At 48.6% G+C, this 24773-nt stretch overlaps 1 protein-coding gene across 16 annotated transcripts in view; it reads right to left on the reverse strand.

Annotated features, from left to right (window-relative positions):
- Window positions 1–405: 405 nt before the first annotated feature.
- ZNF618 (zinc finger protein 618) overlaps window positions 406–24773 on the reverse strand; it is a 147725-nt gene continuing 123357 nt past the window's right edge. For 12 of the 16 annotated variants that reach the window (XM_085239103.1, XM_085239102.1, XM_085239101.1 and 9 more), the window contains 5 exons: window positions 23301–23384; window positions 22204–22260; window positions 14855–14932; window positions 9968–10069; window positions 406–8922 (listed from right to left, as the gene is read on the reverse strand). In XM_085239103.1, coding sequence (XP_085095229.1) covers window positions 7409–8922; window positions 9968–10069; window positions 14855–14932; window positions 22204–22260; window positions 23301–23384 — 1835 coding nt within the window. In that variant the 3' untranslated portion in view covers window positions 406–7408. The remainder of the gene's footprint in view (window positions 8923–9967; window positions 10070–14854; window positions 14933–22203; window positions 22261–23300; window positions 23385–24773) is intronic. The other 4 variants (XM_085239109.1, XM_085239099.1, XM_085239094.1 and 1 more) reach the window with 2 other exon arrangements.

The following is a 24773-nucleotide window of genomic DNA, read 5'->3' on the forward strand; positions in this document are numbered from 1 at the left end:
TAAGAGGTCTCCAAATAACCGAGCTCTGCCCGGAGCGCTCGGCTCCTTTGGAAGCGAAGTGGAACTATTCCTCTCTTGGGGAATATTTCCATTCAGACAGCAACAGACTTGTAAAAACAGCAACATTTAAACACCTTGATTTTTTTTTTTTCTTTAATAATCCTTTTCATTTGACGTCAGTCTAAGTTTCAAACAGCACTGATTTATTCAGCTGTAAAAAAAAGAAAAAACAAAACAAAAAAAAAAAAATGAAAGAAAACAAAATCCTAAAAAGAAAGAAATCAGAAGAACTTGAGTTGGCCTCAAGCGTTCATATATCACAATGAAAATCAGCAACTCAACCCCGTGCAATATTGCTCTCTATTGAGTCATTCGATCCACACCAACAATACATGAGACTTCAAACAGGTTTTGTTTTGTTTATTAACACAGCAAGTGTGACATTAGATAACCTTTTAAATACAGTACATGGTACAGTGCAGGGCCAGCTGCCCGCACGTTTCCCCGTTATGAAGACAAAGCCAGCGGTGGCGGTTTATAAAAATATTGTGTTGCTACAAAAGTATAAATTAATGCTACCGGTATTAAGAAATATTAAACACATAAAACTTATAAGGATTAAGAAAAATATTCATTAATACCTGTAGAAAACTCTGGCCTAAAAAAGATATTTTTTTTTTGTATATTTTTTGTATTTTTTTTTTTTTTGTATTTTTTTTTTTAAGATGACATGAGATCCTTGCACTCGCAGGTAGAGACACACGCAGGTGCATCTGTGGTATTGCCTAGAACATCTGCATCTACAGAAAGGAAATGCACACGAGTTACCGAGGGGAGGGGTGAGGAGGGGAAGGAGAACACCAATCGTCCTCTTGGTGACACACGACCTCAGCTCCCAGCAGTTTGCAGAACCCAAGGCAGGCAGGAGGGCAGCTGCTCTGCCCAACAGGCAGCACCAAGGCCCTCCCAGCCAGCGCGCTGTCGGCGTGACAACAGCTATGGCACAGAGCAGAACACTCCGGGCTCGCAGCCTGCTTCATCCGTATCAGTTTTCCATTTAAATAATTTAATTAAAAAATAAAAAATAAAGAAAAAAAGGTCCCCGTAAGAGTAAAGGGACCATGGAAAGCAGCTCTCCTGCTGGGACGTGTGGAAAGAAAGAACATCCCTCCTCCCAGCCCAGCCTGCTGGAACCCCCACCCACCCACCCACCGGAGTGCCACGAGAGCCCCAGGAGATGGACCACGAGCATTCGGGGCTGGTGAGAACAGAAGGGTCTTATTGAGGAACTTTGGTTGTAAAATGCAAGGGTTGGCATGCCTGCACTCATCTGCACTGCCAAATGCTCAGTCCTTAAGGCTGTGGTGCTCGCGGCGTTGGGACACACTTACACTGTTGGTGACACTGAGATGATGGGAGGGAAGGGAGTCTTTCAACCAGCAGTCGGTGCTGGGCAGGATGTTGGTGTGCCTCACCTCCCAGGCTCTCCTCAAACTCTCCAACCCGGCTGCCTACAGATCGTTAAACCCTATGGGATCTTCTGGACACACTGCTGTCTAGCGTGAGCAAAACTCTTCTGCCAAGTCATAAAACAAAAGGCTCTACCAGGAGCAGCAAAACAACCCAACCAACAGCCAAACAGACATCCCCCACACGTTCCAGACAGAAAATTAAATTCCAGGGTAATATACTCTCATTGCTTCACCATTTCTGGCCTAGCGGATGCAAACTGTCCTGCAGCACCAGAGAGGTCTGCAGCCTGGGGCTGTGCTTCACCTCCCCGTGCTGTGGCTTTGCCCAGTGGCATCTCCCAAGGCCCGGGAAGGGGACACCTGCACACTGGCTCACACACACCCTGCACTGGACCATACTGCTGGGGAGACACTTCTCCAGAGGGATCTGACAGCACCCATGTCCCAGCCCAGGTGTTCTGGGCATTCCCAGTGGATCCCATGGACTCAAGACCACAGAAAATGCACAGAACACCTAATGCTCGCCCAGTCTATCCATGTGGCACTTCATGCAGAGCATTCTGCTTCCAAACCCTCCTATCCAGGTTCTGTTCTTGTTGCGTCCAAAATCATAGAACCACAGAAACTTCTGAGTTGGAAGGGACTTTCAAAGGCCATCAGGTCCCACTCCCTGCAGTGCACAGGGACACCCACAGCTCCAGCAGTGCTCACAGCCCCAACAGCCTGACCTTGGCTGTCTGCAGGGATGGGGCATCACCACCTCTATGCAACTGTGCAGTGCCTCACTGCCCCTACTATCAAGAATTTCTTCCTTATATCCAATCTACATCTCCCCTCCTTTAGTTTGAAGCCATTTCCCCTTGTGCTATCACAGCAGCCCCTGCTGAAGAGTCCGTCCCCTCCCTTCTCACAGCCCTACAGATACTGATAGGCCGCCCTCAGCTCTCCCCACAGCCTTCTCTTCTCCAGGCTGCACAGCCCAGCTCTCAGCCTGTCCTCACAGGGAGGTGTTCCATCCCTGCGATCATTTCTGTGGCCCTCCAACAGGTCTGATTCTCTCCTGCACTGAGCATTCTCCATCAGGATGCTCCAGGTGAGGTCTCGCAGCACAGAGCGGAAGGGCAGATCCCCTCCCTGCCCTGCTGGCACGTTGCTTTGGATGCAGCCCAGGGTATGGTTGGCTTTCTGGGCTGCGAGGGCACACTGCTGGCTCATGTCCAGTTGCCATCCACCACTACACTCAGGTCCTTTCCAGCAGGGCCATGATCCATAAAAATCCATCCCTGTGCCAGTTTCCTCCCAGGTAGCAGATTTCTCCTCCATTAAACAAACAAACAAATAAACAAACAAACAAACAATTCCCAGAAACTGCTTTTAGTGTCTTTGTTGGTTGCTCACTCTCACCTCACTACTCCTAATGACTCTGCAAGGAACAACACACCTTCTCTGACAGCTCAGAGTCCCTCCCCTCCCATAAGCAGGAATGCTGAGCCCTCCTCGGCACAAGGCAGTGCTCCCAGCTGCTGGGCAACTTTGTGGCTGCTCTTAGGCCACCTCCTGGCTCCCTGGTGATGCTGGGCAGCATATGCAGACGCAGTGGTAGTTAGTCCTAGCAGGGAGTGTCTTGGATTCTGCTTCCATGCAGCACCCTGTGTGGGGCTGAGTGGGTCCACCCACAGCAGCACGTGCAGGAATTTCTTCTCACACTATGCCTCTTGTGTTTCTGCAAGCATTTGGAGGAATACCAACCGACCAGAGATGTCTCACTGCAACCAACAGAGGAACCTCAACGCCGAGCTCAGCAGTCTCCAGAAGTGTTTCCTCTCTGATTTCAGTGACTCACAACTCTCATGAGTGCGTCTGCCCCAACTTCACTGCAGGATCGTGGCTCCCTGAGCTGCCTCTGGGCACATTCTGTCTGCAGGGGAGAGCAGCACCACACACAGCCAAACCGTGCCTCTGGGTCACAGCGACGCTTCAACCGCTGTATCTCAGTAAGACTGCTTCAGCCAGCAACCAACAGACCTCCATGCTGGGCAAAACCTGAGCCTGAGGTTGGCTGCCACAAAATCTCTTGCAAATTGCACCAGTTCAAATCCAACCAAATCAATTTTCTCACAACAGACAAAACTTTGGTAAAAGAGACATTCCTTCCATCTGAAAGGACCCAGAAGCAATACAGCACAGCAGCCCAGCCTGCAAGCCAGAACAACTGCTGCCTACTGCCTGAGACACGAGGAGAGATGGACATGGAGAGCAACATCACCTGACTGCCGTCCTCACACAACACCCTTCTGAGCTCCTCAGTTCTGCAGAGAACTCTGGACAGCACCAGGACCCCTTCACTCCTCCCCATTCCTCTCTTATCAGTGTCTGCTCCTCCTGCAGATCACAGCCACCCCCACAGCAAACCCTAAGTTGGAAAGCGAAGTCTGCAGACACAGAGCAAGCAGCACAAACAAGCAAATGCCTGGAGGATGCACGCTCCATTTCTTTTCTCTCAAACACCCTTCTCAAGTGAACAGAACTAAACCAGCAGAGGATAAACTCCCAGCATCATCTCCCATAGGTTGATGCACCAACTCTGAGGACATTTCCCAGCTCAAAGGAAGCAGAACTTCATGGCACTGACATAACGTTTAATGGCCAAGCCCAGGAGAGCCTCTCCCCTGCTGCCTCCCACTGCAGGACAGGCAGCATTCCATACAAAACAAGCACTGTTCCAAGCAGAGCTCCCAGTGAGCTGACCCCAATAATCTGGTAAATGAAGAGTTTCCAAAATTCAGACCTTGGTAAAATTATCTACACTTCCTAGAACACAAATCTGAGTCCTAAAGGAGGGAAGGAGAAGCAAGAGAAGCACTTGGCATTTAGGGTACATAAGCGTGCTCCAGATGTGCTTCTCGGCTTTCAATGAGGTACATCAGACACAAGCAATGAGCAGCACAGCACCAACAGCCCCACTGAGCAGAGCACCCAGTGACATCCCTTAAGCCTCATGAAGAGCTGTGGCTGACACACTGGAAAAGGGTTCTGGCCAGCTTGTTTTCGTACCAAGACCCTCCAGACTGCTCAGTTTCACAGCCTTTAGTTTTGCTTCGCTCTTTCAGCTGCTAGTTGAGTTTTTAAGTCCTTGGGAGAAACTCATCCGCCAGACATCAATCCATGCTTGCCCAGATCCATCTTTGCATTAGTGCAATGATAACCAAAGGTGCCCTGGAGAAGGCAGTGGGATGGAGGCCAGGCAGTCCTGGCATCTGGTCACCGCAGCAAGAAAGCTTCAGATTTCTGCCTCAGAGTATGAGAATCAGAGAACTGTAGGAGTTGGAAGGGAGCTCTGGAGATCATTGCGTCCAACCCTCAAGAAGAGAAGAGGAAGGGGAGCTCTGGGTGCCCTCACCCTCAGGAAAGAAGTGCTTGGAACTCTGTCTCAAAGGAACACGGAGATGTCACGCATTGCCCTGGGTGTCACAGAGCCTGCGAGCGGCTCTCAGAGCCAAAGGCAAACCAAGTGCAAAGTGAAACATGCCATCCAGAGAAAGAGCTGCAAATCCTGCCTCAGCTCTGCCCTCCACTGAGCTCTGTAGGCTCAGCAGCCCATCCTGTTTTCAACATGTCCTTCAGCCCCGTTCTCCTCCTGCAGGATCCCTCGTGCTTTTCAGCAGGCCCTGCAGCACAAATGCTTGATAATTAGCACACCTCCCACCTCTACCTGCTGATTTATGTTTGTTTCAGTCTGAGGCTTGGGTTTTGCTTGCTACACATTTCTTTTGTGATGTGCTGCTGGGTGAGCAGGAGCTGTATGGGAGAAAATAAGTACAACCAGCAAAGAGCAAAGCTGGCCTGCAACCTGCACTGCCATCTGCAAAAACCACTGCCAGAGATTGGACCTTCCAGTAGCTCTGCCTCGGCTGCTCACCTTCATGCACCGCTCACCCCGCAGTTACTGATGGGGTTGTGGGCTCTACCTTTGAAGTTATCCATATGCAAAACTCAATTTAGGTGACAACTGGTTTTGCCCTGAGGCCATTTACAATGCTGAGAGGTGCTGCCAGCCTGAGGTCTGTGCTCTGGCTACAGTAAGTATTGCATGATGCAAGCCAAAAGGAGCAAGTCGTCGTGGGGCAAGACACTCGGGTACAAACACCATCCTTGATCTAGGGAAGGTCTCAAGCATGCACTTCAGAGGGCCCCATCACCTTTGATGGGCCCTTCCACCACACTCAGCCACCAGAGATAGCCCTGCACTGTCCGAGGGCCCCAGCCTCCCACTGAGAGCCCCAGCTGTGCTCCCACACCTCCAACAGCAGCTTCGGAACACGCTGCTGGAAGCTGGAGGGCCTGCTTCAAAAATCAGAATTGGTTTCAATTGGCCTCTGCGGATGCAAGTCCAAGCGATGGGAAATTTACAATTTGGCACCAGAAAGTCAGGAATTGTCCAAGAGGCACCAAACGTGACAGCCTGCAGAGCTCCCACCCAGCAGCACGCAGTGCTGCACCCACGGCACCGGACACAGCAGAGCACTGGCCGCAGTGAACGCAGCGATGGCGATGTTTTTGTGTCACAATGATCTCTAATTGCATACGGGGTGAGCCAGTGAGTGTGAACGTTTAAGGGCCCGCAGCCTTCCTAGCCAGAAGGATTAAACAACATAACAAGTAGTGTAATGCACTGTAGGTATTAAAAAAGACATTCGTGCTACTAGAGGAAACCATTCCAAATAAAAGGGAAAGATACTCTTTGCACTCAATCAGGAGCACTTACATTCAGAAGGATCTTTGAGCCCATGCGCTTCTCTAAGCTTCCTTCAAACCCTACTTTGACAACACTGATGATCTTTGTTCCCCTGAAAAATCATACACCTTGGTTTGTCCTTGGCCTTGCGAAGGCTATTTCGAGTGTGAGGACTGGGAAGGTTTGCAAAAATTTTAGGTACGAGGGTTCTCAATGGCAGATGGCAGACCCCGGCTTGCTGCTGGCCCACAGACACTGCGTGGGCACCGCTCGCCTGTCCTGGTCTCCAGCTCCTCCATATAAGCAACTGCTGTGGCTCCCATAAGGGCGTTATTAAATCACAAATGGGCTTCTCTACCAACAAGCCTGAGAACCCCTGATGCACAGAATTCACCGAGAAGCTAATTTACACTGGGAATTCAGAAAAGATGGTGTGCTGTGAAAAACAGTAAATCCAAGAAACGTAAAGATTACAGACATTTTCTGCCTTGAATCATTTCTCTTAGTTTTAAATCAAACTTATAAGCGCTAGCTAACATGTTAAAACTGGGAGACAGAAGAGTAACTTTTGGTTTTGTTGTGGTTTTTTTTTTTTTTTGGAAAAACCCTACATGAAGAAGTGAAATAATAATAGTAATAAAAAAATTAAAGTCTCCCTTCCTGATTTCTAAAGATATTGGTGTTCATAAAACACAGCTGCCCTGATAACGTGCACCGTATGTCAAGAAGGCTGTAGACAAATGCCCTCAAGGTGTACAGTTATTCAAAGGAGCAAAGTCCAGTGCAGAACTGCTCTGTTCAATGTAGTCTGATTATCCATGGCAAGATGGCCCAGGGGACAAGAGGAAAGGTGGGGTGGAGGAGAAACAAAAGAAACTTCAAGTCACTTTAGATCTCAGCTGCCTGAAGACTTTAGAACATCAGCCTCCCATTGGTCTGCCCACTTGAAAACATTAGAAAGTCTGTCAAGTCCACACACTATCTATGGAAAGGAGCACGTTCCTGGCAGAGGGCTGTCTCTCTCACGTGCTCAGCTTTCCTCTCAAACTTAATTTTATATATATTTATATTTTTATATATATATAAAAAAGCACTTGGTTTCCAGGGGCATTCATAATGAGGTCCACAGTGTTTAGAACTTAAATTCTTTTTCTTTGTTTGGAACAGTGTTTTAAAGTTTTGTTTTAATTAAAAGACAGTCTTAAAGCATGTTGGACTTCAAAAACATGAGTTTGTTCATGTCTTCTGGACTGAGCAGCCGCCTCCTTTTGATTAAGAGCGCCTGCTCACACATATTTACACATTCGCTTCTGGCACCAACAGCAGGCACTGCTAAGAGCCAAAAGGCTAGCTTGGCTAGTTTTGTATGCTTTTGGGTAACACACGACCAGTACTGAAAGAGGTCAGGAGTGGCCTGGAAGAGAGGTTCTTGCAAATAATCGTAGACTTCATTTTTCCCGAACCAATCTTCTTCCTGAGCTGCTGCGGCTTCCCCTGCTGCCCGGGGCTTCTTGGTCGAAGGTTCAAATTCTGTTTCTTCTGCCCAGGACTCTTTCACCTCGTTAATCAACTCACAGACCTTGCCAATGATCTCTTCGTGCTGGTACGGCGGGACAGGCCGCAGCTTCTGCTGGGGGTCTAAGATCATGGCTACCTTGTGTGCCGAATGAACCTTGAAGTTCTCCTTCAGCGCCTCCAAGAAGAGGTGGCAGAGTTTGCTGACCACGCCAGCATCGTTCGCTTTGGAAGTGAACAGTTTCTCCAGTTTGACGTAGGTGGGCAGTACCAGCTGCAAGGTGGGCCGGCTCTCGTTGCTCAATTCAATCACGGCCTGCTTCACCGGCGCCAAAATAGCCGCCAGGTTGCTGAGCAGGTGCTTGTTCAGGTTTTGGATGAGGTTCATCTTCTTGGCCCTGCTGTAGAACTCGCAGATCTGCTCGTAGCGCTCGTGCACGAGTAGGAGGGAGTCGGTGACCGAGTTCCAGCAGGGCGGGGGAGAAGTCTCCTCCAGGGAGCCAAAGGTCTCCTTCGAGAGGCCCGTGGATCCTGCCAGATCTTCGCAGACATTCAGGAGCTCGATCACTTCGTGCATATTGCGAGCCTGTAGAGTTCGCTTATTCAGCACGCTCTGCACTACTGAGTTCAAGGCACAGGCCGAACAACGCAAGCACATGCCTGCCTTGGAGAACGCAGAGGAATTGACTTTGCAGTCTGTGACGTACACCGTCCTGATCTCTGACATCACAAACTCTGAGAGCACGTTCTGTACCCAGTGGTGGATAAAATCACCATTATCTCGAATATCTACGCCCTTAATTCCCAGGACATAACTCTTGATGTGGTTGCCTTCCACCTGATAAGCTGTTAGGATGTAGCAAGAATCGGGGCCAATGCTCTGCGAGTGACAAGTGACCCCGATGCCCAGGCAGGCGTTGCTGCCCAGGGCGCAGGTGACTTTCACCTTCACTTGGTTGTACATCCGAGGCAAATGCTTCAGAGCCAGTGTGTTGAAATTACCAAGGATTTCGGTGACGGAGAAGGCACCATAGCGAGCTCCGCTATCCACCAGGGTCTGTGCTAGCTTGATGAACTCCTTCCCGCTCACCACGCTCAGAGCCCCGAGGTCAGTGCACATCACCCTCAGGAGCCTCTCGGCAATGTTCTGCCGCTCCTTCTCCGGGATCGCGCTGTTCCCTACGGAGCCACTCGCAGAGGCTGCAGTGAAATACAAGGAGAGAGAAAAAGCACCGGATGAGAGCTGCTCCTCTGCAACAGTGGGGGAGGTCAATAAACAATCCTGAGATTGAAGTAAGGAAGCAGAACATGCACAGATGGCAGCAGAGACATTTTCAACCGTGGACTTGTTCCCCAAAGGTCTTCTGGATCTGCAGAGAACATGCAGCAGCTTGCTTAGAACAGCTAAGAGCTTATCTGCACGCCTTCCACAACGGCTATTCACAACCAAATGCCTGCCTGAATGCCATCTCTGTGACGCTCATTCAGGTATCACAATTCTGCGTGCAATGTGCCACCCGTTTCTGGTAACAGCTCTGCTTATTTGGCTTGGTCCAGCTGGAAAGATGGCTTTCTTACCATTTTTGTGATTTAAATCTTTTCTTTGAGCCACTTGTTTTAGGACGGAGGCATACAACCTCCATCACTAACTCATAAAGCACTGAAGTTTTTTCCTCTCATCTCCAGCAACTCCCATCTTCTGTGGCTCATTTTGGGCAACATTAGTGTCATTTCTGGCACAGCAGAACACAGAGGCCCCACGTTTTCCCATTACCCTTCCCCCAGGATGCTCAGCTCAAGTGCTCTGCGGATGCTTTCCCACAGAGTTGTCTTTTACCATTTCCCAAGCTGAAGTGCAACCTTGCAGCACAAGCTGGGACAAAGACAGACACTGGCAGGGAGAGGCAGGCTATGCCTACGGCATACCAGGTGAAATGAAGCAATCTCTTAACACCGGGATGGGAAGTCTGACCTGGGATCAGACACATTTTTTTCTCAAACATTCTCAAACGCATCTCCCCTTCAAACAGCCTCCCTGGAGTTCCCAATACTTTCTGCATATACTGCTCTTCTAATGGGAGCAGAGCTCTGCTCTGCAGGGTGGTACATGAGCTACAGATGAAATCAAGTGCAGGCAGGGTAAAACAAGAGCCTTGTGCATGTCCAAGTCACTGCTGCACACCTGACAGCCACTCTTAAAGCCACCAGGTAAGCCCAGGATGGAAGAGCAAACACTGCTACGTACTGTTGTTAGCGTTATTTCTTTGGAGCTGTGGTTTCCACTTCTCTTCAACAACAGGTAGAGGTGATCTGGGCTGGCTAGAGGCAATACTGTTCTCGTTGTCAGCTGTGGAGTGAGAGACAGGGAGGTATTAGAAGCACAAGGTACTAATGCTTAAGACACAAAGGGGAAACAAAAAACCCATCTGCTGGGCCCCTCACTAAGGTGACACCAATCTACTATGTTGTCTGTAGTGTTTTTCAGAGATGGCACAGTACAGTCAGTAACCTTGAAAACTTTGGACTTGAACTCCATCAGCTCCCAGCTGTGGCTGTAATGACAATAGTTTTTCCCGTGCATCAGCACAACTCTACAACTGTCTCTCAATCAAGCTGCACACCAGGAAGAATAATGTTCCTTGTGCAGCCTGACCTGTGCAATATGCTTGCTTTCAAATGAAAGCAGGATTAGCAGACATTTACCCTTCCATTTTATTGTCTGTCTTTCTGCAGATCTGGAGGCTTCCCCTTTCTCTACTGGAACTACTTTGTTTCTTAAGCTATGTTCAATCCCTTCGTATCTAATCATCTTACTATAATAGTCATAGATGTTTTCCCACTGTAGAGAGATGCCAAACTCTCTTGGGCTGCTCACTGCTGCCTGAGACTGGAAACAAAAAGGAATAAAAAGTTTGTGGAGTGTGATCATTCCTCCTCATGGCTGCAGAGATGATCTCCTGGGGGTCTGTGTGCTACATTCCCATTTTCTTATTTGGCTGGCTAAACATTTTGGCTGCCAGTTTGAAGGGATTTTTCCAGGAAATGCAGACAAGATCATTAAGTTCCATATCAAATCCATGTCCTTCCCTGTGCACCAAGAACTGCCCTCCCCAAGGAGTCTTCCTGTTGTTAGTATGCTTCACTATGAAGTTGTGCTCTGAAACAGTCTCTGTTGCTACATTAAAGTGCATAATGAAAAGAGATGGAAAAGGAAGAAGGAAGGTGGAGAGACTGATGACCAAGCTGAACGGAAAGATGGAATTAAAAGAACAAAGAAGACAAAACCGATGCTTTACTTATCACAGCTGGATGGATGCACCTTGTCTAATTTTGCACATCTCTGTTACAATGCTTCTCCTCAAGGTGACCCCTTGGGGCTTCTTTTACTCTCAATAGTGTGACACAGGCTTATAGCGTCATTCATTCACTCAGAACAAGGTTCCTCCTGCAGGAGGAGATCCAACAGGCTCTGAACTCACCTGGAGTCAATGACTTCTCCAGGGATTTTAAAGCAAATTCAAGAAGACCAGCTCAGATGGCAACACCTGTCATCTACATAAACCAGAATGCACTGAACTGAAGCCAGTCCCAGTGCTCCAGACAGTAGGATATGAATTAGAAGGATGCTTTATTACGGCACGCACAGGGATGTGGGCTTTGCTCTGCCACCAGCTTCACCTGGTGCTGGCAGGGCAGCGGGTTGTCCACCAGAACAAGCAGGAGAGAGCCAAGGTGCTCTCCTTATGTGTGGCAACGGCCCAGCAGAGAAGGGAGTCTGGCAAGAATCTTAAGCCCAGAAATCAGTCAGTGAAACTTCACTGCCTTCTTCTTTACAAGCAAGTCCTGTCAAATCTGAGCAGCTCTGCATGACAGTCGCTGGGGCATCCACAAACCTTGCTGATGGTCAGTTATTATGAGCCCTGAACAGACCTAACAGCAATCCAGAGCATGGCAGAACTAGAGCCCAACCAGGGCAGAATGTGGGGCTATCCCAAGGAATGCATGTGCCCGGGGCACTCAGGGTGCGCTGCGGCAGCTGCTGGGGAGCATCACTGAGCTCAGCACTGCAGCAACAGGTGGTCTCTGCATGTGTGGCAGAGACACAGTGAGCAGGAGGTGAATGCCAGCAATCAGGTACAACACACTGCTCTTCCCGCAGTGTTTGCTGACCCTGATGGCTCCTGACCCAATGTCACAAGTGCCTGCAACTCCACACAGCGACGGGTAGACAAACGAAAATGAGGAATGCTGGCTATTAACTCTGTTCATTGTTCAGGTCTACCAACATGAAGGTTTCCTTATTTTGGGGGCCAGAGGGGAGAGAAAACCTCCGGATTTACTCTCCCCACACTTTATCTATTTTACAATAGTAAGGGGTTTATGGTGTGTAAATATCCACTGGCATTCAGTGTGGCATTAATGAGATTTGTACATTTTGGTCTCGTCTTCCTTATCGGGCAGTCAGTGAACTACACAGATCATGGGTCTTTAATGTTTCTTCACGCCTCCAATCCTTTAATCCAGATTCTGCCTAGTTGTCTTTTTATTCTTTTAGCTCTAGATGGTAGGAGGGGCATTATACAGTAGCACTCAACCTGAACAAAGTACCCTAAAGGGAGTCAAAGCTGTATATTGTACAGTGTAATTACAGAACAAATTCCTTCTCCTGATGTTCTACTGTTCTATTTCTGCCTTTCAGCCTCCAATTTGCATTCTAATTACTTCTTCTCATTGTGTAGCTATTTTACGGAGCTATAATCTCTCCTCATTACCTTTCAGCCTCCAGGCTCAGCCCTCTGAATGACTCAGGAGCCAACATCTCCCTGCACAGCCTCCTCACAGCCAGCAACACATTCCCTGCCCTTTGACCAGCTGCAGTAGGGGCTCAGTGGACATGCTGCATTCAGCTGGAAGAGATGAGCCCTTCATATCAGACACACGAAGACAAGCAGGACCCAAACACATCAGTTGAGGGAGCATTTGACACCTATGGGCTCACTGGTTCTCCAAACCCATCATGAAATATATCATGAACACAGACATACAAATGGTTACTATGTCAGTGTTCCCAGTATGGGGATCCTATGCCACCAATTCTGCTCACCAGTAAAGTCTCTGCCTCCCCAGGTTGCAGAGATGTTGTGCTGATGCTGCTTCTTGGATTTGCCAATCTCCAACTTCTAACAGACCACAAGGCAACAAAACTGTGACCAGTAACTCCACTGAGTCGCCTTCACTGCCGCTCTGCTTGAATTCAGTTTCCAGAACCAGAGAGCCACCAAAGCTGGCTGTAGCTCTCACGCCCTTTCACTTTGTTTTGCCCTCTCCCTCAGTAGCAAACACCCAATGTACAGACACACAGAGCTGGAGGAAAAGCTGCTGCTTCCCCAGGAGGACGAGGCACGAGCACACACTGCACAGGGATGGCTGCTTCCCAGGGCACAGTATGGGCACAGCCTGGAGAAAGTGCTTCAGTAAGTGTGGAATGTTTGGGGGGAAGCAAACAAGCAGAACAATGTCTTACAAAGAGACAGAGAAGAGGGTGAAAAGTGAAGTTTAATGGCAGTAACACTGAGCTGGAGAGAGGGGGTTACCCACTGGTGTGGGTGACACTGTGTGGGACTCAGATCACAGACACCTGATTCCTTTGCAATCCAGGTGAGCCACTGATCATCTGTAAGGAAGCGAGGAGGAAGAAGCTGCATTAGCTCAACATTCTGGAAGCACCCAGCTTGCCAGTAGATTGCCCTTCTCACCCTCACAGCTGAGCTCAGTCCCTGCTTTGCAGCTCTTCAGTGTCACTTAGCACCATAATTCAGCAGGGACCAGAACAAGGAGAACAGGCAGGGCACAGGAGGCAAGCAGGAATCACCACTGATTCCTGCACTGAGCAGGGCAAGAACAGACCCCAACAACACAGAGCAGCACCAGCCCTGAGCACAGCATTGCTGCTCAGCTGCACAACCTCTAGGCACTGCACACCAATCAGTTCATCCTCTAATAGAAAGTAACATCCAAAAAGCTCAGCTTCTGCTGTCTTACAACAAACCACCCTGAAAGTCTGCCCATAGCACTGCAAAGATAATAAATAAGGTAGCTGCTGAACAACACACAGAGCTTGCACTAAGATTTGCCAAGGGAACACAATCTGAGGAACTGCACATAGGGAGAACTCCGGGAACATTGCCATTAAAATCAAGACTAAAACTAAAGTGCAAAAAATAAGAGCTTTGATTAAGATTGCTGGTGCAGAATGGAATACACACTTTTCCTCGAGCAACCTATCCTACCCTGCCATAGCTCAGGGCTTAACTGCAATGTGAGCACAAATGAAGCACTGAATGTGCACTGCAACAGAGCAGCTCTGTTAGAGAGCACAGGTCTGCCAGAGGTGAATTTCTCTGTAAACCTGCATAATTCATTTCAATTTTCAATCAAGACAGAGAAAAAAGTCTGCGTATATCAATAATATCCTCTTTTCTATGTTTTTGAATATTCTGAATGCTGTCTGATACAGCTTTGGCTTTGAAATGCTAAAATCTTCTTTTATGTACTGAGATAGAAGCAAAAAAGGTGGCTTAGAAATAAAGTAGGAGAATTACTACTCCTCAGAATTTTCTTTTGTAGAGAAGGAAATAAACACAACTGCTGAAATAACAAACACTTCTGAGAGCACATCTCAGCCCTTTGCAGAACTCCAGGAGACGTAAGCAGAGAAAGGGAGTCGTGTGGGCCAAGGCTCTGCTGCCCTGAGAGCATTCTGCTTTGCCTGAACGAGAACTGCCCTGTCTGTGGGAGGAGAGGTTTCCTCTGCTGTGGGAGCAGTGCTTATAAAGCAGCATTCCCTGGGTATCTCTGAGCAAAGGGAAGAGCTGTGGGATGTGCTGGAATGGCAGAATTCCTCTCTTCCTAGGGAAGGGAGCAGACACACCTCACTCTGCTGCAACTGCCGTTTCAGCCTTCCAGGATCTTTTTGCTGAAGGTGACACTCCTGGGGCTTTGGAAACTGTGAGCACGGGAAGCTCACATTCTATGATGCTATGAAGCTCCACTGATATACAGCAGGGCCAACACCAGGCATCAGAGCAGAACGTCATTCTCTGCTTTAAGCGAGTCGAGGTGCCCAGCTTACCTGCATGGGACTGCATGTGCTCCAGGAGATTGTTATAAAACTGGAACTGGATTCCACAAGCTCCACAGGTGTAAGGCTCTGTTTGGGAAAAATCAGTTCAGAAGAATTACACAGAGTATGTGGGGAAGCAGCACCCGTGTGTACTTCAGTCTGTGCAGCAGTGGGACAGCCTGAGGTGAGCATCACTGCAGCCGTGTGTTTGTCACAGCAGCTCCATAGGGCTGGGGCATGGCCACAGGGCTCTCCAGGGCTGGGCATGTGTGTGCCGGGTTGCACAAAGCCCTGAGAAGCTGTGCTCCAACTGGGCCTCGCTAGCTCACGTCTGCAGGAGCTCATTCTCGCTCTTTTTAAGCCTCAGAGCACAGTGAGTGCATTTTGCATCTGTTTACGTGAAATACCAGGCTTTGCTGTCTTCCCTAAGTAAGGCAAGGAGCACTGGGATGTAAGAATCTTGTAGCTCAGGAAGCTGGGACATGGAGAATTGCCACCTGGGGATGTGGCTTCTTTTCTTTTTGGTGGCTGCTGAGAAGTGCAGTGAGACTGGGGCACAGCGAGTGCTGGCGGGCTGCACAAAGATGGGGTGAGCGGAGCCGGGGGCAGGAAGAACAGAACCCAGAGCTGTGCAGGCAGAGCAGAGCCGTGTTCCAGAGTTGTGGGCAGGAGCTGGAGCCAGGGGAAAGCTGGGGGCAGAGCTCCATCACGTGCCGAGAGATACGGTTAGTTCTGTTCTAACAAGTGTGGGGAAAATGCATTTCTTCTGCTGAATTAACCTAGCAGCACATGTTTGCAGTTGCTTGGTTTAAGCAGTAATTAGCTGAGTGCATTAGTTGACAAATGCAACACCAAACTACGGAGCTGAGATACGTTAGCACTGAAGCCTGTTAGAAACCTCTGGATAAATCAGCACACTGCCACCGTTCTGTTTTGGAACAGGTGAGTGGACAAACGCAGCGTTCAGCACGTGAGCATCTTCACATACAAAGCCAGGCACACACAGAGTCTATCACTACAATATACCATGAGCCTGCATCAACTTCTGAAAGGAAAAACATGTTTGTATCAATGAAACAAAATCTACTGCATGTAAGCATAAGCACTGGCATCCCGAGTGGAAGAGCCAGAATACTGGAAAGCACAAGCCTGCCTGGGCTCTACCTGTGAGATGTCTATCTCAGGTAGCAGAACACGGAATTTGTCAGATGGCAACAGAGAGCTGAGGGGGAAAACACAAAAGGAAGCACGATACAAGCTGCACTTATATGCTGTAATGTTACACACTGCCATGCCTTTCCCCAGAACACACAGCCCCCTGAAATGAAGGAACAGCCCCAGCTGCCGAGCTGTGCTCGGTGCTTTATTTAACTTCCTGCACTTTCTGGTGCTGCTGTTGCTGGGTTTTGCTGCAGTGAGCCATGCCTTCCTCCTTCAGGGAGAAACATGGCAGCTGAGTGGACTGCAGGACTACAACACACTGTATCCTTAGTGCACTCCAAAAGGTCTCTCGTTTTGATTCCTGGAATCATGCTTTTGATCTTATTTCCAAAAGCCTCCTCCTACAGAAACACCCAGCTCTGGTAACAAAGCCACTGCCTGCTTTTGAAAATTCATTTACTGTTCTCGAAATGCTGAAATGTTTTCTACGACAAAGATTCACTGAAGCCCACAGTTTGCCACAAACAAAGAAACGTGATGTTAGAACAGGAGATAAAATATAAATTCATCACACAATTCAGAACTTTTTCCCAGGATGGATGGAGGGATGCTTAGCATTCACATGATAATGAACCCAGGGCTTTCCTGATCCCTGCCCTTTTGAGATGTCAGCTTGCAAACCCCCTGCTCACAGCACAGGGAGCAATCAGAGCTGGTGGTGGGCTGCGTTGGTGCTGGAAGGTGGGGAGTAGAAAGGGACAGCCTGTGTCTGAAAGCAGACAGAAACCACTGCTGGGAGAGAATTGCACATCTGGGAATGTACTCACAGCAATTAAATTCTCCTTCCCTTTTATTTCTGCTTGCACTCACAGCTGGAAAATTTGCCCAAACTGAACCCCACTGGTGCTCCTTTCCCCCTTACCAGAAGCAGAGCCCTTTCCCTGCCACCACAGGACTCTGGTAACAAAGCCACTGCCTGCTTTTGAAAACTCATTCACTGTTCTTGAAATGCTGAAATGTTTTCATGAATTGTGCCTTTCCCTTCCCTAGGCACAATTCCAGCTCCCTCCATCCCTGCTCACACTGAGGTTTCCAGCACCTGGCTGGGATCTGTTCCCCACTGGTGCTCTAAGCTGAACAGGGGACCCACAGGTCCTCCTATGGGAGCAGTCCATGCCTAGTCTGCTCCCACAAGAGAATCTTTCCCTTCTCTCTCAGCATGGTCAGTGGTGGTACAGTGAAAGTTCTGACCCCTCTGTGCTGTTGCTTTAAGGCCCATGGAACACCTATGCATCCCAGCAGCCCAGATCATGCTGGGTGGCCAAAACAGGCCTTGTGTATAAACAAAGCAGGAACAGCCATGCAGTTAGCTGAGAAAGGGCTCAGAGACCTCCAACCTGCAGCAGGACAGCCCAGGAAGCCCAAACCACACTGCTGGGAACATCTCTGGTCTCCCTGAGCCCTTTGTTGCTTCTCAGGAACCAACTGCTGCTATTCTGCAGCTGAGGGGCCCAGGAGTCATGCTAGGAGCAAGAGGAGCCCCTTCTGATGAGAACCACAGCACAGCTGAGGTTGGAAAGGAGACCTCTGGGATCCATCTGGTTCAAACTCTCTGCTCAGGCAGGGCCAATGACAGAAGGCTGTGCAGGACCTCATCCAGGTGGCTTCTGGAGGTCTCCAAGGAGGGACAGCCAGGCAGCTCCTCAGACAGTCTCCTGGCTCCCTCCTGGGGCCATCTGGCTCCTAGCGGTGCCAGGCACTGTAAACTTCTGTGCTCTGTTCCCTTGCTGTGGGCTCTCCTCCCTCCAGCCTCCTCTGCTGGCACTCCTGAGCAGCTGCTGGCACACACAGTGCCTGCTGGTCCTGGCTGTGCGCTCGGTGCCTGCAGCTCCAGCTCACACCGCTGTCACAGCTCCCAGAGCCCCCCGGGGGGTGCAGGAGCTGGGTGCAGGCAAGGAAGTGCTGCTGAATGTACGGAGAGCTTGGGGATGGGCACTGCTACCCCCAGAGCATACCACCCCACACCCTAATGTGCTGGAGCACTCACAGGTCTCCCAGCTACCGACTGCCACCAGTGCATCCTGCAAAAACTTTGCACTGACCAAATTGCAACCCTCGACTCCTGGTATGCAGCTCAGCACTCTCACACATCTCCAGAGGGCCGAGGAGATGTGAGGCCAGGCTGCTGGCATTCCCCTCCCCACCTCCGGATGAGGAGCTCCATCACACTGGTACATCACATGGCACAGCCGGTGCTGTCTGCAAATACCTCTGCAGAAACCCCAAAGCACCAGCAGCTGCTCAAGTCTCCTCAGCCTCTTTAGCTACACGGAATGCTCACTGCTGGCTGTTCAGCTTCAAACATCTCTCCCCAGGGCTATTATTAGTTGTGTTTATTAGTTCTTTATATATCCAGTGAACAGGGGTCTGGAGCAAGACAGTCGGCCCTGCAGGCCAGCAGGAAGCAACAGCACCATTAAGCTCAGCTTAAACGAAGCACTATTTCCCATGCTAACTCTCAGTGCCACTTCTAAGCCAGGGAGAAGAGCAGAGCCACATCTTTGCATACACTGGTCACAAACCGATGCAAACGGCAGTAATCTCCTGGGGAAATGCCATCACACACAAGAACAGACGGGAATTTCTCAAAAGCAACTTCTGTCATCACCACCCACTTCTGACAATGAAAGAAGAGCTACATAAAGAGGTGCTGCCAAGTATGCTCTAAGAAGGGGATCCCTGTATTGGTACTGCTTTGACTTCCAATATGAACTCTCACATTCTCAGTAAAACTCCCATTTCTTTCTCAGATTTGCAAATGGAGAAAGAAGTGCCCAGTGCCACTGTGGCCATGCCACCACACTCAGGGCTGTCCCACACCACGGGACAGAAACCCAGGGCTGTGGGACTCCTCAGCACTGACACAAGCCAAAGGAAACACAACTAGATGAGCAATGTGATGGCAGCACTACCAAGAATAGAAAAGGATGTATGGCCAACAAGAGAGAAACCAAGCAGATATCACGTGGGATCCCATCACCACCAAACAAACCTTCAGAAGGGATTCACATTGTGAGTTGAAAGCTCATTTACACTGAGCCTTTTTGCTACTTTCCATTAAACTAAAGCTGCTAAGCTGGAGAGACACCCTTCCTCTCTATCAAACCCTTTCTGTTTGATTTCCTCACTGAACATACCCTAAAAATCTTATTTAGGTATAGCAAGTTTAGATATCAACAAATGCTGTCATTTTCCAGTAGATTTTTATTTCTTTCAAAGGCTGTACTTTAAGCTATCTGAACTAAAGAACTTCCCTTTCTCCTTTTTGCCTCATTTTTTTCATTTCTTCTCGACGCCTTGTAGTTTCATTCACCCTTCCTAAAGGTGGTGTTACCACAAATTCTTTGTTTTACCATACAATTGTCTATAAAGTCCAAGTGAGGTGGTTTAATGCCGGATTGTGCTGTAAACCCAAAATCATTGCCCTTGAGGCTTTCTGAAGTCAGACAAGAAGTGAGACAGCAGGGACCCAGAAGTCTGGGCCATAACACACCCATGGTTGCTTTGTGCCACAGCTGGAGCAGGCTGCACAGCTGCAGCCAAACGCTCTGCTGGGAGCGGGGAGAGAGGAAGGCAGCAGCCTTCCCTGTAGAGCACGACACGTACGTTCACCCTTTTCTGGGGCTTTTTCCATACCAGACTCAGGATGACAACCGCTGGAACATTTCACAAAAGCTGGCCTTCAAATATTTTTTTTGCCTCTTGAGAATTTAGTACAGAAAAACCCTGTGTATGTCAAGACTCAGCAAAATGACACTCCACCAAGGAGTGTTTTCTTGAAAGCGACCTTGCACTGCCTTGGATGATTAACAGCATTGCAACAAGCCAGTTCTATCTTTCACAATTAGGCCACGCCATTGCTTCTGGACTTTGCTTAGTTCAGCAATGAGTAACAACAAGCTCTGTGTGGCTGGAGTCACACATTTTAGCAGACTGCACTTTCAAAGCACTTCAGAACTCCCAGATATCATCAAAAAACAAGAAGCTGTACAGCCATTTTTCCAACCCTCCAGCCACTTTCCAGCCCTCCCTTATAGGAGGTGGGCAGCAGCTGAACAGTCCTTTATCCACTCTGTGGCATCACCATGCCCTGATGGGAAAAAATCCCCTTTATGTTAACGGACTCACATGCAGCCTCAAAGTTTGGCTTTGCCAAGCAGACTTGGTCCCGCTGCTCTTTTATGGGCAGTAAGAAACCAGGTTTCTCAGATAAGGATACCATGTACCTGAATTCACTATGACAAGGAGTGGGGCTGCGTCCAGGGAAGAGACGTCTTGATTTCCATTTTAGCTGCCTTACTCCCACTTACTGCTCCCACAGCACTGCTCCCAAGTCTATGGTAGGTTGTTAGCTGCTGACCCTGCTCTGTTGTCCTCCCCCTCGCTGTCTTTCTCTCCTAGACGTGTGGAACTGCAGCTGGGATGGTGACACAGCATAATTTGGCTCAGTGACCACAGAAGACTCTGCTCGCCTTCTTTGGTAACACACCATAAAATTAACATCCACAACAAGCAACTGTTACAGAGAATCAAGCATTTAACAAGGCCAAACCATGCAGCTCTAGGGCTGCTCAACTGGGACATGGATTCACCTCCCAAACCTGGGGATTGCTCTTTGCAGCAGCAGAGCTGGTGATAAGCAGCAGATGGAAGGAGAGGGGAGGGTCCATCCTGTCATTCTCCGCACATTATCGCCACCTGCTACCCTGCCTGTGTGAAATCTGCTGGCTGGAGCACAAGAGAAGACAAGCCAACCTTGCCAGAGCCACTCCAACAGTTCCCATCATACACATGAACACTGTGCCACGTGGGGTTTGTTCCAGCCACCGAAACACAGCCATGGAAAGAAGCAAATGGGGATATAATGATATGGTAGCTCTTCAGAAACAAAGTTATGGAGAGCTCTGCTTGGACACCCAAGCACATTTATGTCCACAGAGCTTTCCACAGCCTCCATTCACCAGTGCATAGTAGCAGTGAGAGCATTCAGATTAACTCCTGACAACACGAAGAAATAAGAGAGGAGATGGTTTGGTGGAAGAGCTGGAAAAGAGCACTGAATGAGACACAAAGGACAGAGCAAAAAGATGGAATCACAGGGAAAAGCAGGGCTAGGGAAGAGGATGTGCTAAAGACATAGGAAGGAGGGAAAGGGAAGAAGTTTATACATCGCCATGCACCAGTCTGCTTGTAGGAAGCACGTCAGCTATCGAAACCAGAAAAGAAGTGCTTCCAACAGAGCTCAAGTCCCCTCAAACCAGTCTCCTAAGCAGCTCCCTCACTGAGCCACTAAAATAAACTGACCATACTTGTGGTGCAGGCAGAAACAATTCTAACAATGAAAGAAGATGAGCAAATTGTATTAAATCAATCGCACAACTTTTAAGAATTTCAAGTCTTTGTTGTTTTTTTTTCACTAAGAGCTGCAGTAAACAGATTCAGAAGGATGAGCATGGTGGTACAAGGAGATGGTGAGGAGAGTCTGTGAGATGTGTCATAGCAACAGTGGGTCAGTATTTGATGGCAGTTCAGGAAGAACTGAATTCTTGAACTATTCAGTGCAGCCATTCAGTAGTTCTGTGCGTACTTCTTGTCAGCAGTTCCTGGACCTCTTCCCATGCTATAGCTTCTTTTCTCCTCCTGAAAAACTTATCATGAGCACATCTGCAGACAGGAGGTTTTACAATACACCCTTCTTGAATTTAGGTAGAAGTTATTTGACAGGAAGGAAGATAATTCTTTCCTTCCTCCATAATGACAGAGACTCTACTTGACAGGAAAAAAACAAAGGCTGCTGTTTTCAGAGGGCCCCAGAGAAGTGAGAAGCCCAGAAAGCACACAGGCTTTTAACGATGTGCATGTAAAGGCTTTGAAACCCTCCAGACAAAGCACTCATACTGCCTACAGAAGACAAGGCATGGGGAGCAGGCCTGCTGAGGCAAGCGGCCACTTTTGGAGCAGCAAGTCAGGCTAACAACTCCTGACAGCCATTGAACTACATCTGCCTTCTGTCACATCTAACAGCCTGCCCTGGCTGACTGCACACAGACCTGGCCAGCCAAGATCTCCTGACTGCTGCTTCCCAAGTGGGATAGGGCTGGAAAATACAAGTACCTGAAACACAGAGACAAGCTCACCTGATGGGTTCTGCTTACATCTCTTTTCTTTAGGTTTTTCTGTCCCCGAATGAACAGCTGTAATTGTGGTGAAGGCTTCGGTTAGTACAGGATGGTTCCCAAAACAACACTCAATATTTTAGAAACAATTTTTTTGCCCATTCAATATCACCCACTCTTCTACTGTGAGCAGGTTGTCCAACACCCCTCCGTTCCCTTTTCATGCAGTTGTAGAGCCCTCACTTGGTTCAGAGCAGACATAAACCCCCACAGCAGACATGGTGCAACACACTCCAGGAGAAATCCCTTCCCTTACCTGTCCATTGCAGGCAGCAGCACTGTGTACACCACATATTGTGGTGCCCTTGCATGGGGAACAGAAGGAGGCCAGACTTTTCTACCGGCATTTTATTTATCTCTGCATCAAGATGCTGAAATTATATTACTTCTGGTCTGTCTGTTAAGTTCCATTTAGGGAGTGGATGGGAAAAGCACACTTGAGGGCAAAGGGATACAAAGACAGTATGAAAATCTTGTAAAGACTACAGTGTTGTCTTAGAGATTGTCCAGGCCAGTGGTTATGTTTAGTTACCACTACTTGGTCTTAGAATTCAAAGAGAGTTATAGAAATGGGGTAAATTCTGCTCCTACATCTACACATCTCTTCTATTGTGACCTCCATACAGCAAACTCACAAACAGCTGGACACAAATTACAGTGATGTGTAAATATAGTGTCACAGTTAGCATCACTGTAATATGCAAACTGCTGTTCCACCGATGGTCCTCAGAGCTCTCTTGTTTGTTGCAAATGGAATTACTTCACAAATACTTCTCCGATGCACAAAGAATGAATACTGCTTTATCTCCACCCACATTCCCCTTTTCTACCTCTTTTCTACCTCCCCACTGAAAAAACCACCCAGGTACTTTAGTACTCTACTTGGAAACAGAATCCCCATTATCATCATGAACCTGGAGAGGAGGGACAAGAGGACGATAGCCTAGGAAGCTGTCTGCAAGCTTAAAGTAGTTTCCTCACATCTATGATCACCAATCGGAGCTGATTCCTGGAGAGGGATGTGGGAGGCTATGGCAGGAGGCAGTGAGCACACTTACCGCTGGAGTTCTGGGAGTTGCTGTTTGTTTCTTCAAAGTTGTTTTGCGCTTTGCCTTCCACTCTCCTGCTGAAAGCACTTTCTGCTGGGTGGAGAACAAAGCAGGGATGGTGACTGGTCAACACTGGACATAGGACCACACAACATTCTCTCTGTGCCACATAACTGCATTCCCTGAATACAGCCAAAAAGTCCAATATCATCTCATTTTGGAGGAAAATGGGCTAGATTCACTGAAGAGATAACAGATAAGATGGTTTCTTTTATTGCCTTGTGGCTGAGGTGGCCTGCAGTGGCTCTTAAGGGGCCTATGACACCAGTCCTGATTGGACCAGAAATGTCATGGCTTTCCTGCCTGCAGAAAAACCCAATCGTTATCTCACCCTTCTGAAGACAACATGCAGCCCTCAAAGCCTCTGGCATAAGTGTCCAGATCTGCAGATGGAACTCTGGTCCTCACCACGACGTTGAGAGTGTCACCTACTGAACCCCCATGCCAGCTCTCCCCATGCTTCCCAGTCATCAGCATTCCTTTGCTAACATCCTGAAATGTTCAAGCTGGGAGGACCCACGGGCTGCCCCCGAGTCTGGAAAAGCTTCTGTGGATCCTCTGCCCTGCTGTGCCTCCCAACATTAACATCACTGCCTCACATAAGGCCATGCAGGCAGCACCTGTTGTGGCACCCTGCTGACACACAAGGCTGGGCTGCTCCCAGTAACTGCAATGAAAGGATTCCTCGAGTGGGCAGGGGTGCAGTGTCCTGAAATGTCACTGCGTGGTGACATTTAGGGTTAGAGTTGCCAGCCATTCCTCTCAGCCCACTGTGCCTTAGCACAACTTCAATACAAGTAGCGTGCAGTATTGCCCCACTTCAACTGGGTTTGCAATATCTGGAAAAGTGACTCGAAGGATCAATCAGAAATCAGCAACATGAAAGGCAAATTTGCCAAGCTAACGTGTGTGGCCCATGCTGCATAGACTCTTCTCAGATGCCACCCAGTGGGTTCACCTGAATGTGGCTGAGCAAAGCCCTGCTGGGCAAAATGCACAAGGAGGGCATGTGGGAAAAGAAATATTTAATTCAAGACTGATGGGGACTGCTGCAAATTGATGTAACTGTGTTATTTGGTATTTCTGCAGACAGCTGGAGCAATCAGCCCTGCGGTGCTGTCCCTCACACTGAGACCCCAGGCAGCTCTGGGCTTCAGCAGGGCTCCCACAGGGTCTTTCTGCCTGATGTGGCTATAAAAGATCTGAAAATGAAGCTTCCTGCCCATGAATTTTGGCTCCTGAATCTTTAATGGACTTTTCCAGTGCTGAGCAGGCTCCTCAGACTATCTACCACATTCCTGATTCTTTCTAAAATGCAGAATAAGGCAACTTGGTAATCAAATCAATTAAACAGAGTCACATTAAACAGGGCTGAGAAGGAACGAGAGACGTTATCTAGTCTGTCCCCTTTGACAGATAAAT

This window comes from Meleagris gallopavo, chromosome 19, assembly GCF_905368555.1.
Source record: "Meleagris gallopavo chromosome 19, MGAL_WU_HG_1.1, whole genome shotgun sequence".
NCBI classification, from domain to species: Eukaryota; Metazoa; Chordata; class Aves; order Galliformes; family Phasianidae; genus Meleagris; species Meleagris gallopavo.